The sequence below is a fragment of the Marmota monax genome, unplaced genomic scaffold (genome assembly GCF_021218885.2).
Source record: "Marmota monax isolate L192 unplaced genomic scaffold, Marmota_monax_Labrador192_F-V1.1 WCK01_AAM20220418_F8-fsc00007, whole genome shotgun sequence".
NCBI classification, from domain to species: Eukaryota; Metazoa; Chordata; class Mammalia; order Rodentia; family Sciuridae; genus Marmota; species Marmota monax.
In genome coordinates, this window is record NW_026692781.1 from 4,205,623 (window position 1) to 4,222,618 (window position 16,996).

General features: G+C 39.0%; 1 protein-coding gene across 4 annotated transcripts in view; it reads left to right on the forward strand.

Annotated features, from left to right (window-relative positions):
- Window positions 1-16,665, forward strand: part of Nostrin (nitric oxide synthase trafficking) — a 60,292-nt gene extending 43,627 nt beyond the window's left edge. For 3 of the 4 annotated variants that reach the window (XM_046447374.2, XM_046447376.2, XM_046447375.2), the window contains 8 exons: window positions 3,685-3,783; window positions 3,887-4,012; window positions 7,721-7,829; window positions 9,188-9,276; window positions 11,809-11,934; window positions 12,875-12,986; window positions 14,114-14,203; window positions 16,451-16,665. In XM_046447374.2, the coding sequence (XP_046303330.1) occupies window positions 3,685-3,783; window positions 3,887-4,012; window positions 7,721-7,829; window positions 9,188-9,276; window positions 11,809-11,934; window positions 12,875-12,986; window positions 14,114-14,203; window positions 16,451-16,587 (888 nt within the window). In that variant the 3' untranslated portion in view covers window positions 16,588-16,665. The remainder of the gene's footprint in view (window positions 1-3,684; window positions 3,784-3,886; window positions 4,013-7,720; window positions 7,830-9,187; window positions 9,277-11,808; window positions 11,935-12,874; window positions 12,987-14,113; window positions 14,204-16,450) is intronic. The other variant, XM_058580156.1, reaches the window with a different exon arrangement.
- Window positions 16,666-16,996: the final 331 nt, after the last annotated feature.

Genomic DNA, 16,996 nt, shown 5'->3' on the forward strand with positions numbered 1-16,996 from the left:
CCTTAACATTTCAATCTCACAAGGTGCAGACTACATTTTCGAGGACCTTCAGGGACCCCAACCGGTCTGTTTTCTTCAATCTAGCCTGATTTATCTGTCTACACTGACTGCCTATTTTAAATTCTGGCTTCATTAGAGCTTAATTTCCTCCTAGGACCCCTGTTGGAAAAGGTGATTTCCTTTCTACAGATCTGTCTTGAGGAAGTAGCTGAAAACAACACCGGGATTTCTATTCAAAAAAAGGAGATGGAAGGATGTAGCTCAGTGGTAGAGCTCTGAGAGGCCCTGGGTTCTATCCCAGCACTTCAAAAAAAAAAAGAAGAAGAAGAAAGAAAGAAAAAGAAAAATGTAAACAGAGGGAAACAATCCAAGTAACCAACATTAAAGGGGTGACTAAATGGATCATATACCTACAATAGACTATTATAAAGTAATTTAAATCGTCTTCAGAGATGAATGGTGTGAGAAATTGCTCATGTGTGAGGTTAAGTGGAAAAACTAGGATATCAGATTTGGATAATTTGGTAGAAAATTAGAAAATAAAATCATGCACACATACCTAGACTGAAATCCATTAGAATGTCAGTAGTGGTCATCCTGGGTGGAAGAATAATGAATGACTTTAAAGGTATTTCTGTGTGCCCCTTTGTGGCCCTATGATGTCTCCAAGCAGCTGGAAATTTGTTAAAATTCAGATTCCTGAGCACCTTCTCAGAGGAATCAGAATCTCTGAGTGATTCTCTGAGTGACTTCTAAGCATTCTGAAGTTTGAGAGTCCCTGCTCTAGAAAGAGAATGATATTTCTTTCATTAGTTTTATGAAAGCAATTTAAATGAAAACACAGTCCCCTCAAGCTCCTCTGTTGTAGTGACAGGAACTGAAAAGAGTGACTGAAGAGGATGAATTATCATGATGCCTGAGCCACAGACAGGCCCTAAATCTGCTGTGTCTTGACAACTCTCTGACTACACTTTCTTCAAATGTGCCACTATGAAAACACAAGAGGACAGCCGGAGGTCCTCCAGGGTGTCATGTCTCTGGATTGCCCATTTTATACAAAAGAACAAGATAATAGGAAGTAATAATTCATTAAATGAGATATGGATTTCTCCTTTCCACATAGAATTTATTTCCACCTCTTTTTATGAGCAAGCATAGATCACTTTAATGATTTCCTTGAAATGTAATTAAAATCTGTTAAACATTACCATCTCTGCCAAAGAACACCAGTTATTCTAGCCTCAGACTGATGCTAATGGTTCAGCATTTATTAAAGAAACTGCTGCCATCAGGGATGCAGGGTGCTCTAAGACCTGCCTTTATTTATTTTTTTTCCCTAGTCCTTTCTTTGTGCATAGTGCTAAACCGAAACATCGGGTTTTTACATCTTTTTTGATGGCAGAAGGACTTTTTTTTCTTCTTTGAAGATTGTCCCACCTGAGATCCAATCAAAGGAGCAGAATTTGTTGTACACATTTGTTATGAGGCACATCAATTCTGACCTTTGAAGAAGCAGTACATTTGATGAGTTGCTGTGTTTTTAATCCTTTATCCAGGAGACAGAAAGGCAAATGGTCACATTCAAATAACAAGGACCAGCAGTTTTGGAGAGACTCAGAAAATCAATAACAGATTCCACTTAGAAAGATGGTGTGGCTTTTGACACAGCTGAGAAAGTGGCCTCTGAGTCACAGATCTAGGCTTCTGATAAAATGTTAGGACTTTGGGCACAAGATCTAAATGTCTATGTGATGAGTATAGATGTTCATAATTATTGACTGAGCCTTTTACCACTTGCTTTTAAAAGAAGGGCTAAAGATGACTTTACACTAATAAAATATAGCATGGATTTACATGGGAATTTCATCTGGTCTTAAAAAGGAAGAAAATGACACAACGTGGACAAACTTCAAAAACATCATGCTGAAAAACATTATTATAAAATAATCTAGACACAAAAGGACAAATATTATATGATTCCTCTTATTTGAGATGCTACAGGAGTCAAATTTATAGAAACAGAAAATGGAATGATGGTTGCCAGGTCTGGGGAAAGAAGGGAAATAGTTGATTTTTTATGGGTACAGAGGTTCAGTTTTTGTTTGTTTGTTTTGTGGGGTTTTGTTTTGTTTTGTTTGATACCAAAACCCAGAGGCACTTAACCACTAAGCCATATCCTTAGCCCATTTTTATTTTTTATTTTGAGACAGGGTCTCACTAAGTTGCTTAGGGCCTCACTAAATTGCTGTGGCTGACTTTGAACTTGTGATCCTCCTGCCTCAGCCTCTAGAGCTGCTGGGATTACAGGTGTGCACCAGAGGTTCAGTTTTACAAGAAGAAAAAGGTTCTGGAAATGGATGTTGGAGGTGGTTACATAATAATGGCACTGAACTGGATGCTTAAAAAATGGTTAAAATGGTACATCTTAGGTTATATACATTTTACTATAATTTTAAAAAATAAATTAGAATTAAAAGTTTGGATTACTTAATACAATAGATGAAGTAATAGTGCAAGGATGTAGAAGAGCACCATACTGGATCAGGCATGCAGGGCCAGGCAGGATGGGGAATTCAGGGATCTCTGGACTCTCTCCAGCCCCACCTCTATACCAATGGCTAGGAAAGAAAGTCATCTTCTATCAATGGTAGGATACCTGCTAATTTCCCCAAAGCCTTCCTCATGAAAGGTTTTTGCCAAGTACAAGTACTTTGTCAGTATAGGAGATGGGATAGCAGCTATGAAAGCAAATCCGGCCTTCTCTAGATAAAAGAATGAATATGTAACACTCCGTTCTTATAAAAACAGAATGGGGAGAATTTTGTCTTGGTCCCTTGCCATCTCCATCAAGGTTGAGACTCCTCTGGGCCTGTACCCAGCAGCCTCACGCTGCCCCTACATGACCCACAAATCTCCCCAGCATACTCCACCTAGTTGTTGAACTTCTCCACCATCTCTAAAAAACACCAGTCCCATCAACTTGAGTGGCCAGAGTCTGATAGCTAACTTGTTCAAAAATGTGAATAGGTAATGAGGCAAGAGTGATGTTCTTTGCTTCCTTGTTGACACTTCTGAGCCAAAAGCCATGACCCTCCAGTTGTGGAATTTTTGTCATTCCACACACTCCTACCTCATGCAGTAGTCTCTGACCCCAGGGCCTAATTTTGGGCCAAGATTGTGAATCGATCAGTCTTTCATATCCTGCTCTTGTCAGATAGTCTCCTTAAACAGAGAATGTGCCTCGTCATCTTTGCACCTACAGAGACTAGCAGAATGTGTCCACCATGAGTGATCTGGAAAGTATTTATTGTCTAAATGTGTTTCTACATGGGTTTTACTGAGCTTCACTCCCCTCTAGAAATCAGAGGCGCTTCTTTAGTACTTGCTTTTTCTGCATTCTTGTGAACATCGGTTACCCCATAGCATTTTCCTATACGCCTTTGGGGGCAAAAGATCCCACGGAAAGCTTGTGAGTTAAAGCCATTTTAAAGGAGGAAAATAGGACAGACACCAACTCATATTCTCTCTTGGAAACCTCCCTTCATTGCTGTTTGGATATGACGTAGTAAAAAGGCAAATTGTGACAGTATGCTCAGACTGTCCTCAGGTGTGTCAGTGTTTGATGGGTGACTTCAGTTTTGCATACCAAATGATCACTCTTACCTCATTTTCCATCCCCTTCAGAGCATCCTGGACCTGGAGAAGGAAAGAACTCAACTTCTATGCAATAACTTAAACCAGTACAGCCAGCATATTTCTCTTTTTGGCCAAACCCTGACCACAGTGAGTAGTGAAGGTTTCTCCATGTTTGGCATGCAGGGTAAAAAAAAAAATTGGCAGGAAACATTTCTTCAACAACCTTGTTCTGCTTTCCTTGGCTCTGCAGTGCCACACACAGATTCACTGTGCCATCAACAAGATTGATGTCGAAAAAGATATCCAAGCGCTAATAGAAGAAACTGCAAATTTATCTACAGAAAACAAATCTGAATTCCTACTGACCGATTACTTTGTAAGTATGACCAACAGGAAGTTACCTTGGGGAAGGGGCTTCATTATACATTGAAAAACTCATTTCAAAAAAATTGAAAATAGCTATAAATAAAATGTGGTAAGTAAAAATGTTTTATTTGTATTGTCTACAAAAATAAAATATATACAATGTGTGGTTTACAAACTGGGCAGTGGTATTCTCTGGAAGGAATGAAGGTCTTGCTGGGTTTTAGAATCTTCCAGTTTAGACTTTGTCTTCATCTGTTTTATGCTGCTGTTGCAGAATACAACAGACTGAGTAATTTATAAAGAATAGAAGTTTACTGGGCTTGTGGTTTTGGAGCTGTGAAGTCCCAGATAACAAGGTTACATGTGGGAAGGGTCTTCTTGCTGCATCATAATGTGGCAAAAGGTGTCACATGGGTAAAAGAGCAAGAGAGGGCCAAACTTTCTTTAATAAAAAAACTACTCCCATAATAAGGGAGTCCCCTGATGGCCTGATCACATCTTAAGGACCCACCTCTCAACACTCAACACTGTTGCACTGGGTGTTAAACTTCCAACACTTGAACTTTGGAGGACATTGAAATCAGAGTAGTCTTCTAGAAAAAGCAATACCAGGCAGATGTGTTTCATGATCTAGGAATATCATATTGTGCCTGTCCTGGTTATCTTCACAAATCACTATGAGCACATTAGTTTATATGGGTCAGGAACCCATGCTCAGCTTAGCTGGGTCCCCAGAGTCCTTCATGATGCAGCAGTGGAGGTGCCAACCAGGACTACAGACATCTCAAGGCTCCACTGAGAGAGGACCCATCTTCAACTTTACTCAAGTGGCTGTTGGCAGCCTCTGGTCCTCACTGGCTGGTAGTAGAAGGTACCATTTCCTTTCCATGTGGGTTTCTCCACATCTCACTGCATGGCAACCTAATTCTCCCTGAATGAGTGACCAAGAGAGACATAGCCAGAGTGCCCCCAAAGGAATCAGGGTATGCCGTGAGCTGAGTTCAGAAGTGGGGGGTATTGGAATTCAGAAAGCTTGGTCTCCATTCAAGGGGAGGAGATGACACAAAAGCACAAATCCTAGAAGGTGGGGATTACTATCAACATTGCTTATGGTCCTTTCCTTTGAAAAACTTGGACTAAATTCTCAGAGTATTTGGGTGATTCCTCTATGGAATGACCTTTCTTGCTGGAAACTGATCATTGTCTCTAGTCAGAGCCCAGGCATCTTGTCTATGCTCTTTTGGTTAATTCTTTGTCCTCTTGGGTCATGCCTCAAAGATTTGGGCCTCTGCTTGCCTCTTGTTAGTCTTAATTGTGATGTTCTAGGAGCTTTTCTTTTCTTTTTTTTTTTGAGAGGAAAAATTTTTTTCTTCTTTCCTTTCTATTTTTTTCTTTCCAGCCTGGTTTAGAATTCTATCCCTCTCTAATCTATAGACAGCCCACTGGTCATATCCTCCTCTTAGATTAAATGCATAGCTGAAGCCAACAATCCAGACCCCTGCTCAGGGATCAAGAGATGAGGAGAGAAGGGAAAGGCAGAGGTGGAGTGAGCAGTGGATGCTGACAGGTCTCCTTCCCCATTCTCCAAACAGCAACAAGGAGCCAGTTATTTCCTTGAGCGAGTCTTTTTTTGTACCTTGGCAAAAGTGAACTATGTTAGCAATAGCAATGTCTGTTTGAAGCAGGCACAAAGGTAAAGGAGGGAGTTGGAAAGGGAGTTTGATTGCAAGAGGAAGATTAACTAGCCTGTCAATAGAATAAGGGCCATTCTTCTTGGAATTAACCTAGGGTTCTATTGAAAGGCAAGGCTATAGACATGATGATTTATCTTTAATTCATGCTCACGGAATTTTTAAATTTGTTGTCTATGAAGCTTTGATGCACCAAAACTCACAACCACATATCTCAGTTGAAAAGAAAAGACTGTCTCAAAATGAGTGAATAGAATTTTCTTGATATCCTAACATCAAAGCACCCCAATGTCTATACTCATTGGCACCCAGTGTAGACTGACTTTTATTTAGTGCTCCAAAGTTTACATGGACCACAGCAAGGCAGGAGAACAATCTGACTTCAAAAATGTGAAAATATTTATAAGCCTACTGTAATGTCATGTTCAACGATTGTATCTGTGGTTTTATATGCCTCCTCCAGTATTGATCATCTTTCTAACAAATCTTTGACAAAAAAGGACACATTTAAGGAAGTTAAACAATATCAATATGCACGCCCACCCCCCCCTTTAAAGTTAATCTGGAAGAAATTCAGCCCTGAAAATACATGCTTAAATAATAGATGTTCCCAGACCAAAGGAAGTCTTGGCCTGGCACAGGAGCTAGATTATGATTGGCATTCTTCCAGCAAGGAGGGACTGTGGGTTGGAGTTAGGTGTCCTATCAGCTTAGCCACAGCTCATCTGAGAGTGTGGCCTCAGCCAGGTCTCAGCTCTTGGCAGATGTGTAAAGGTGAGGTAGAGAACCTGGGGTCACAGTAGTTCAGTAGTTGTGTTTTAGGAATGAATACTTCTGTTTCAGCTTGGACCTCCTTTCCTCTGTGTCATAGTCAAAGTGCGGAGGACAAAACCAACCTCATATAGTAGTTGTAAGCATTGTGTGCAGCACAGAATATAGAAAAACTTTTATAATGCATAATATGTAAATAAAGTATTTCAGTCATGTTATTACATTGTTACAAAGGCTACTCCTTTTGCCCCCCATCCTCAAGCTCCTTTCTACACTATGAGTCACCCGAAGCTCATCTCTCCACCGGTACTCAGGATCCTAGTTCTCCTCCTTCCTTATCAGAGAAGCCTGCCTCCTCCCCTCCTCTTTCTCCACAGGTTTCTGTCCACTCACATTGAGTCACCTCCCCACCCCACCATCCTAATGTTTTTTGTTTTTTTTTTCTTATTTAAGGCTTGAGATAATCCAGTGAAAGCTCAGAAATCATCAGTAGTCCCTCATAACCTATGGGATAAAAATCTCTGCTTCTGCCCTAAAATCTGGCCTAGCTTGCACTTTTTCTTCCCCTAGCTTTTTGCTCAAGCAACTGTTCTACTTGTTCCTAAAGCATTCCGCACAGAGTCCCCACTTTGTCCTTTGCATGTCCCTGGAGTGCCCTTTATCCTCCTTTCACTTTACTGAAAAGTCCTAGTCAGTCAGGTCTTCCAGCCCCCTGGAAGCTTTTGACTGTCTCCCCTCTTGCTGCCTGCACCATTCATGGTGACACATTGCTAATTCTCGTAATGTCATACTTCAAGGCCTAATTAGATGATAAACCCATTTGGGGCCAGAGCATGGAATTTCACAAGCGTAGAACTCAGTTCACATCCTAGCCTGAAGCCATCCTAGCCTGAGGATTAAACATGATATTTGAACCACCAAAGGACTCTAACTTGAACAATAAATATCCAACAAATAGATTTATTGATCAAGAAAGTCAAATAAGTCTCCTCCTCCAAGAATAACTTGTTCTGCTACAGAAAAAGCTCAGCTGTGTACTTACAAGCTGTAAATACAAGATGTTTTCTTCTTAATCAGGTCTAGAACAGGTAGAACAATGTGTGCAAACTAAAGATTATCCTGATTTTTTTTTTCCCTTTTTTCTTCTGCAAAATTAAAATTAAATGGAGCCAGTGAAAGTTTCATTAAAAACTAGGAGTAGGAACTCTTACCTTTTTCCCCTTAGGTTGTTGAACATCTTTTTTCTTTCCCTGAAGGAAGAAGATCCTAACAATGCAATGGATAAAGAGAGACGAAAGTCTTTAATAAAACCGAAATTGTTGAGACTGCAAAAAGACATTGAAAAAGCCTCCAGAGACAGGGAAGGTGTGTGATTATCTCTTCAAATGGTCCAGTAAGGAAAAATATCATACCCAGAGTTTTTATTTCAAGTTAGGATTAATCTGCTTTTGCTGACTGGGCCAGGGGTCATCTCATTTGAAGAACCACACATCAAACCTAAGTCGTATGAATAAAGAAAAAGTTTAAAAAAGAAAAGAGAAAGCAAAATGTGTAAAATAACATTCTGACCTATTTAGGAGAGCTATATAAGTATTATACTATCACTTCTAGAAATACAGCATTTTACTGTGTTTTGGAAATTGGCTGGAATGAGAGACAATTTGTGCGATTTAAAAAATATGTTATACCTGCCATGCAGAATTTTTGCTCTGTTTCTTTCTTTTTACAACTTTCGAAATAAGGTGAAAAATCATTCAAATTCAACCTTGTCCTTAGCAATTAGGAATATTAGAAAGAGAAGCAGTTCTAATGCAATGCAGATGGTGAAAACAGCTGCATACTTGCAATTCTAATATGTCCAGCTTGTTTTACACCGATCTCAATAACTCATTGCAATGTAATGCAGATAGGAAATCCAAGACAGAAAATGTTTAGTGATGTAAACAGAATACTGTGGAAGAGCCTAACATTATGTAAATGTTAGAAATTACTGGAATGGGCCTACGAAAAGGAATTCAAAATCTCATCTTGTAAACTAACAATCAAGATATTTAAAGCACCCGTAATTATCAAATTTCATTAAATGAAGGTAAATGAACAATTCATTTATCATTCACTAATAACAACTATAACAGGAACTGCCCCAGCCAGTGAGAAAATACTATTTCTAGGTTCAGAACCCCTTTGAGGGGGACGGGCTCCCAGCTGTGTCCCACCAAACAGGATGAATGGTGACCCAAAGTGACCAATGCTGGGAGCCATTAGCCAAGTAGGTATGACAATTTCCTTGCCAGCGTACCCCATGTTGCTGACATGTTGCAGTGACATTGAATGTAAGTGACCTTGCTCAAGGACCAAGGCAGATTAGGGTGTTCCCGGTTTTAAGATAATCTGTTTAGGGCGTTCCCGGTTTAGGTTCCAGGTTTAAGGTTTAAGATTATTCCTGCTGGGAATAGGGCGTATCCTGCTGCCTGAGTTCCCCTTGAGTTCTCACGGGATTTAGACAATATATTTTGGAGATAGAAGCCCAGTGGTGTGGATTTGGGCAGAGAACGTGGATTTCCCCAGAACGTGATTGTAGACGGCTGGTGTGAGTTCGGGAATAAAGAGTTGCTGTTTGAATCTACAAGCTGTGTGGTGGCTCGTGATTGTGTGCCCAGCCAGACTGCGGCATTTGTGCCCAGCCAGACTGCGGCAGACCAAGAACATTGTTTCATTCTCAGGCCTGGAGCGAATGCTTACTGTGTACTCCAGCAGCTCCTCCTTCTCCAATGCAAAGAGCCAGAAAGACACAGCTACGTTAATGGATGAGGTAAATATTTGCACAGTGATGAAGGGGTTATTTTTAAATTACTTGTTTTCCAGCCCATGTTTGCCTTTCCTTTCTTGGGACAGAACAGCTTATTGGGCCAGTCCCTTTATAGGTAGTGGAAGGGATCTGGAAAAATCCACCTACTTAAAAATGTTTGCTTTGGTATCTTCTAAAAGAAAGACACTGGTAAAAAAAAAAAAATAGTATATTAAATAGAATTCTCCAAAATAGATCCATTATCTAATAAAATGATGTGCACTTTAACCCAGTTAAGAAAAGTCTCCTAAAATACAGGGTTTACATTCACGAAGGCCTTGTGTTTGGATTTAGCTCTGCAGCTTACAGAAAACTGGGACAACTCTGGTTTTTCCATCTGTGAAATAAAGACATTGGAACTTACCTCAAAGAGTTTGTGAGGATGGAATATTATTTAGTAAGTACTAGCATAGTGCTCAGCGGAGCTCAAAATTTAGTGCAGATGGTCCCCAGATTTGACTTAATGATTTTTTTACTTTATAGTGGTAGGTAAGTGTGTCCACACACCCATTCTGTGGCTCACTTTCAACACAGTATTGCATAAATTACACGAGATACTTATCATTTTATTATAACACAGTCTTTGTGTTCAACGATTTTGCCCAGCTGTAGGCTGATGTAAGAGTTCTGTGTATATTTAAGATAGGCTAGGATAAGCGAGGATGTTTGGGAGGTTAAGTGTATAAAATGCATTTTGGAGGTTTGGATACTGGGGATTGAACTCAGGGGCACTCAACCACTGAGCCACATCCCCAGCCCTATTTGTATTTTATTATTTTATTTAGAGACCGGGTCTCACTGAGTTGCTAGCACCTCACTTTTGCTGAGGCTGGTTTTGAACTCGAAATTCTCCTGCCTCAACGTCCTGAGATGCTAGGACTACAGGTGTGTGCCACCAAAATGCATTTTTGGCTCAAAGTATTTTCGTCTCACACTAGTTTCTTGGGACATAGCCTCATCATAAGTGAGGAGCATCTGTAATTTTTATAAGATGCTGCTTTCCATTCATCCATCAACTGGCATCAGGCCCCCAGAGAATAACAAGAGAAAAGGAAGGTGTGGTCAGACGGAAAAAAGAGGGCAGTCTGGGTGAGGGGCAAAGCCTCTGAGGAAACAAGGAGCAACTTTAGAGGCAAGGTTCTTTGGGGGCTAGGCTGGCGGTAGGAGATGGTGGAGCAGAGCTGCAGGATGGTCCCACTGACCTTTTGGCGAAGAGCTTGGACTCCAGCAGCACCACAGATATTCATAGGAAGGGTGAACATTTTGACCACTTTGGAGGAACCCACATTAATAGGGCATCTTGAAAAAGACCTCAACATTTTATATAGGAATAAAGTTGAACAGATACAGATGACCTAGGTGTGAAAGATGTGTGTTTTTGCTGTGATTCAAGTGATCAGAAGTGGACTTGGGTTAATTGAGAATTCAGGAACAGTAAAAAATTTTAGCAAGTTTTGAAAGATACTAGAATCTGGGCCAGCTTTCTTTATCTAACTCTCTTATGAAGGGAACCATATAATAATTTTGCCCAAACTGGCAATTTCAGGTGCTTTGGAGAAAGTGGACAGAAGCAGCCAATTATAGCTGTTCTGGGATTTAGTACAGATTTCTTTTAGTGGGGAGGCTGTTGCAGGGACATTTCTTATGAAAAGAAAGGCCTGTGTCTGTTCTCTGGAGCACAGAGATCTGACACACTACTGCAATGGCACTTGGCATTAAAACAGACTCTCAGACATTTTCTGTGACCGTACAAAATGTTTAGTTAACTTAGTGCAAATAATATTTACCAAATCAAAGCCATAAAAACATTTTATGATACCATGGAATTATAAGATTCTTTCATTGTTCTTGCATAGAATTTTATCTTTGTTACTACTAGCAAAGAGCACATATGTCCCAAACTTTTTTGCAAAATTTTAAGATAAATTTATTTTTATTTCTCCTGAGTACAATAAGCTAAATACAGTTGAATATGTTCCTTGTAGGTTAAGTGACTATGAAGAATGAAAAATATTTTGTATTTCTTCTCTGCCTTCTTCAATCAACACTTATAATTTCCTTTCTTGTTTCTCAGCATAAAATTGCATAAAGCCAGTCATTGCTGCAAAGTACTGAGTAATGTAACTAACAAGGTTTCCCTATCCTATTTGCAGTAGTACAGACTGGGATACTCCTATTTTCTCTAGACTGCTATAAAAGTTTTATTTATTTTTTCTTTCAGTTTCTCTCCCTCCCTCACTCTGTCTTTCTCCCCCTCTCTGTGTGAGCTCAGCATCAAACCCAGTGCCTCACCCATGCTAGGCAAGTGCTTTACCACCAGGATATACCCCAGGCCTCAGTTACTTTTCTCTACAGCATTTTTGGTGCACATCAGTACGTGAGCTGAATGTATGCTAGACCTTGTTATTTTAAAAACTATCCTGCTGTCCCTTCAACCATCCAGTTGTGCCTTATTTTCTAGAAATTTACTCACCTGGCTAAATGATGTATTCACAGAACAATTTGAAACTAGACCTTCTGCAAGCCAACTCCTATAAACTGTCATCAGTATTAGCAGAACTTGAGCAAAGACCTAAACCCAGCCATCCCTGTAGTACCTCCATCTTCAAGTGGAAAGAAAAGGTAAAACTAAAGAGATCGATTATAATTTTTTGATTGGGCTCTCTATGTGGTGGGCTTAAATTAGCATCAAAGCAAAAAAGTTGTGATGAATTACATGTGCCATATGTCCCAAACTTTTTTGCAAAATTTTAAGATAAATTTATTTTTATTTCTCCTGAGTACAATAAGCTAAATACAATTGAATACATTCCTTGTAGGTTAAGTTACTATAAAGAATGAAAAATATTTTGTATTTCTTCTCCCTCCTCATACCTTTACTTTAGCCTTGAAATGTGTTTTTATAGTAAAATTTCTATTAAATTGAAATTTTAGTATTCATATAGACCTAAATTGTGAGGGTTTTTTTACATGCATTTTCTCATTTTAACATAGCTTGTGATGGGTGCTTAGTGCATAGCTTCATACACTATATGATGCGGATAATGTATAAGTTGAATTTAAAAAACTCACACCCATGTACTTTTCCACAGTTGCACTTCTCAGGAATTGGTAATGAACTCATCGATGTACATGGGTAGCTATTGCTTGTAGCTGTTTTATGTTAGAAAAGGGAGGTGTGATGAAGGGATGGTATTCTTTCTAAGAGATTCTAGTGCTACAAAATGTTCTCAGTCATTCAGACAGAGTTGCAATAATTTCACTTCATTAAAATCCATTGAAGTTGAATTTGTAGAAGTAATGCTACAAATGCTATTATATGGTCTAGATAAACAGGTCAAAATTGGAAATTCAGACTATAAAATACAGTAATTGTCTAATTCTGAAAATACTAAGCCTTCTGAAACAAGAAAACTTAAACATAGTAGGGCTTAGGAATGTATTGAATAATTTATGTATACATTCCTCACCCCAATTTAGAAAACAAATTCCTGAGTCATTTTCATGAGTACATTTGATAATAGAGTTGTTTAAAATGACTTTTTTTGAACTATTTGAACAGGAGCATACTCATACTTATGTGAAAATATCTCGACCTTTTTTGGCAAAAAGATTAGAGAATGTCGTGAGCAGGACTTCTGGTGAACAGCATAATTCAGGCCTCTCATCTTCAGGTAATCTAAAGCCCACAGAAATCTTGGACCTATTTACCTCTTGGTAAAGCACATTGCTGCATTTAAATATTATTTTCAGAACCATATTGATCTATATTTGCTCAAAGAAATCTATTTTTCAATTAATTCATTAGAATCTGCAGCTTATGAACAGATTTAACAAAAGAGGTGGGGGGAGTCAAGAAGAGTGGGGGCTGGGGCAAGCATTTATACCATGAGGAGTCACTGCAGATACCAAGTCTGCAGTCTGCTATCCACACAGTCAAATCATCCTACCCATTTTGAGGAGCTTGGTAACTCTGTCTCCATAGCATCTTCTAAACTTCCATAGAAATCCTGTCTTCTCTGCAAGAAACAGTGATCCAGGAGGTTTGCAGGGACACTCATACACTTGGAACACATGATTTATGCACCCCTTTATTCAGTCATCTGACTTGGCCACTGTCCAGCCACACCCCACTGCTCTTCACCTTTTGACAGGCACTCACTCACGGAGGTCTTTACTCCTCATTGTTCAGCTATCTACTATAATCTCAACTGCCTGGTTTCTTGATTACAAATAGACAGAGAAAATGTTTCAATAAAACCCAGGGCATTATGGTCTACACAATATATTAAAGTCTCCATTACATTGTTTGAGGAACAGTTCCATTATCACCAAGGGATGATGATAAGAATCACATGCTCCAAATAGCCAGTCTTGCGTGACTGGCAGAACTGATGTGCATTGCCAAACATGCATTCAACTTCCACACAGATTATCTAATGATGTTAACTAAGCTCGTATGAAAAACAAGTAATTTAAAATTGTCATCCTTACTCTTATGATGACAATAGCTTTTTTCCTCTAAACTATTTCCCATATTAGAATATGTTTTTTGTTTATATAGTATATATATTCTATATACAAAGTAGGAGGCTTCTTTATATATACACTGAATATATACTTATAATATATTCATATATACTTATTGAATCAAGGGATGACTATTTGGTAGAATTATAAACTTTTGAGAAAATTTCATTATATATAAACTCTGCATCACACTGTTAAATAACCAGAGCTTCTGATCATTCATTTTGCCTACTAACACAGCATGGTAATTACAACTTAATCCAATTTTTAGCCTCTGGCGTGGCCCGGCTCAGCAACAGTCTTTGCAAGGCCTTGTATTCTTTTCAAGCCAGGCAAGATGATGAATTGAATTTGGAAAAAGGTAAGAATAATTTTCAGATATTTTAATTGCCTTCCCATGCTGAAATCCTTGACATGCATGAAGTCATGTCTTAGCACAGCAGTCTTAACCACCAATGTCAAGACAGTTGAGGTTTATAATCACCCTTCTGAGAAGATAAAGAAAGGCACCTGAAAAACTGAAGCTCAAATAATGATGATGGCTAAGATTTATTTTCTTCTTACAATCCAGACCTTGTTGAAAGCATATTGTTCAATTTAACATTCATAAAAATTCTTAAAGGCAGGGATTGTATTTATTTCTATTTTATAGCTGATAAGACTGAGGCATAAAAAGGGTAAGTACTTTGGCTAAAGTTACAGGCAGTGGCAGCACAAGATTTGAGCTGACAAATTCAGTTGTGCCCTTAATCATAGTGCTACATGGGGGCAGAACAAGGGTAATGAGAGCCATTAGAGATGCAGCGCCACCTCTTTGTGCTTCCAACATGAGACCCACTGGTGACATCTGCTCATGAGCTAGTAGAATAGCATATTTTAAAGTCTAGGTTTAGAGCCCCAGTTTAATTTTATCCCATTTATTTCACAGGAAAATATTTCTGCCAATCTTATCAGACCCTCTTTTTTGTGTTATGATTTTCATAACAAGGAATGTTATGGATGATGTAAACCTCAACATTGTTAAACAAGAACAAGTCTCCAGCCTCAACTTTCCTTAGGTGTCCACGTATGGGTATTAAAGCTAAGGTGGAGATCTGGAAATGGAAGAATTCATGAGAAAGAGCTGTGTGATGGGAGAAGGCTTTATTACTCATGGTGTGGCTATGGCTTGATAGAAAATTGAGATGGATTTTGCAGCTAAACAACAGGGACACTATACATTTGCTATTATTTCCTTTTCAGTGTGTGTCAGAGTTCTTCAATTATTTTTCTTCTTTAAGAACAAGAACACATTTCCCTGGAATTTAGGGATCCTGAGTTTCACAGTAACTTCAGTTATTTCAGTTCTTAGTTATTTGCAAAGTCCACCTTTGCTCCATATTCTAAGTAGTTTCTTTCAATGAAACATGACAGTGGAGGCCTAGGGAAGCTGGCAATACAATTTCAAATTATTTGTTTGAATTCCTGTTAATAGATTTGTCAAACAATCTGCTGACCTGGGAGAACTCCTTAGAGGGCGAACTTAAGTTGGAAATGACCTCCTAGAAGAATAAAGAGTGATTCATGACTTTAAAAAGATAAAAGGGGTTTAACAGTCTTCTTCACCTTCCAATGAAAATTGCTGGGGAAAAGAGTGAAAAAAAAATTGAAATGTGACCTCAGAAGGATGCTATAGAAGTACATCTTGGATGCTGAAGAAAACTCTTATTTTCATATCCAGGGAATGATCAGAGAGAAAGGACTCTCCCACAAGACAAAGGATAGCCAAAGGATATGAGGCACCAGGTTATACTTTAAGGTTATTAATATCTCAATGATGGTTTTAAAAGAAACCCTAGAGAACTGGGTGAGAGCTAGGAATTCCATTTATTTGAATCAATGCTTTAAAAAAGCATTGTCTTCAAATTGATGTTTTATTGATATTATCTAAATTGATAATGGGAAGTCATTTCTTTTGAATTTTGGACTGTGAAGCTAGGTGGAGTAGAGAGGAACTGTTTTGATCCTAAGCTGTCTTGATCGTCAGCTGAGACGTGTTTGTAGAAGTTAACATACCAAGCCACCATGGCCATCAACACATGAAACACATAAAGAACAACACTGAAAAAGAGTTTGCTGACAACCCTCTGTTATAGACAAAGTGAACCAGGCAGCCCGAAATCCAACTTGATACTCCTTTTTAAGGGGGGTGGGTACTAGAGATTGAACCCAGGGATGCTCTACCACTGAGTTATATCCCCAGCCCTTTTATTTTGAGACAGGGTCTCAATAAGTTGCCCAGGTTGGCCTGAAACTTGAAATCTTCCTGCCTCAGCTTCCCAAGTAGATGGGATGACAGGGGCATCATGCCCCAAAACTCTAATTTTGCTTTTAAGCAAACCATTTCATGGCATAACTCAGTTATTAATTATTTCAGTCTTTTGAGTATTCTTCGGGATTATGCCAGCTTCATACAAAGTTTTCTTCATCAGCTGTATCAAACGCAGAAAATGATGCTCCCAGTTAAACCTTTGTATGTAGGATTTCCTTAAAACTCCTACCAGTCAGGCTCTGGCATATGCTCAAGTTGCAGAGACCCATTTGTCTAACTAAAGGTGTATTTTCACAGGAGACATTGTGACTTTACATGAGAAGAAAGAAGAAGGATGGTGGTTTGGATCTTTAAATGGAAAAAAAGGCCATTTTCCTGCAGCTTATGTGGAAGAGCTACCTTCAAAGCCTGGGAACACAGCTACACAGGCATAAAACAAACACCTTAGCACATTGACTTACTTTGTAAACTCTGCAGTGTGGTGCACATAAAAATAAAGTGCTGTAATCTTTGTGAGGTTTTCTTCTTAAATGGGTGGTAGAGTCCTATCTGTAGGTCACTTCACTTTGCACTCACAGTTGTTTGCTAGAAACAGAATCAGATAAACGATGGATGGTGAAGGAGGCAAGAAAGAGACTCCATGGTTACTAGAGTTTATGAATTCAAAGAGACTCTAGAGAACTCCTGGCATAACGGGTGGAGGGGAGGTATTAGTTCAGGGTGGAGCCATGTGCCTGAAATCAGTTACCTGGTAGAATAGCAATTAAGATTTAGATGTCCTTTTCCTCTGGACTTGGATAGCAACAGGACACAACAAACCTACCAGGGGTAAAGAAAGGCCTG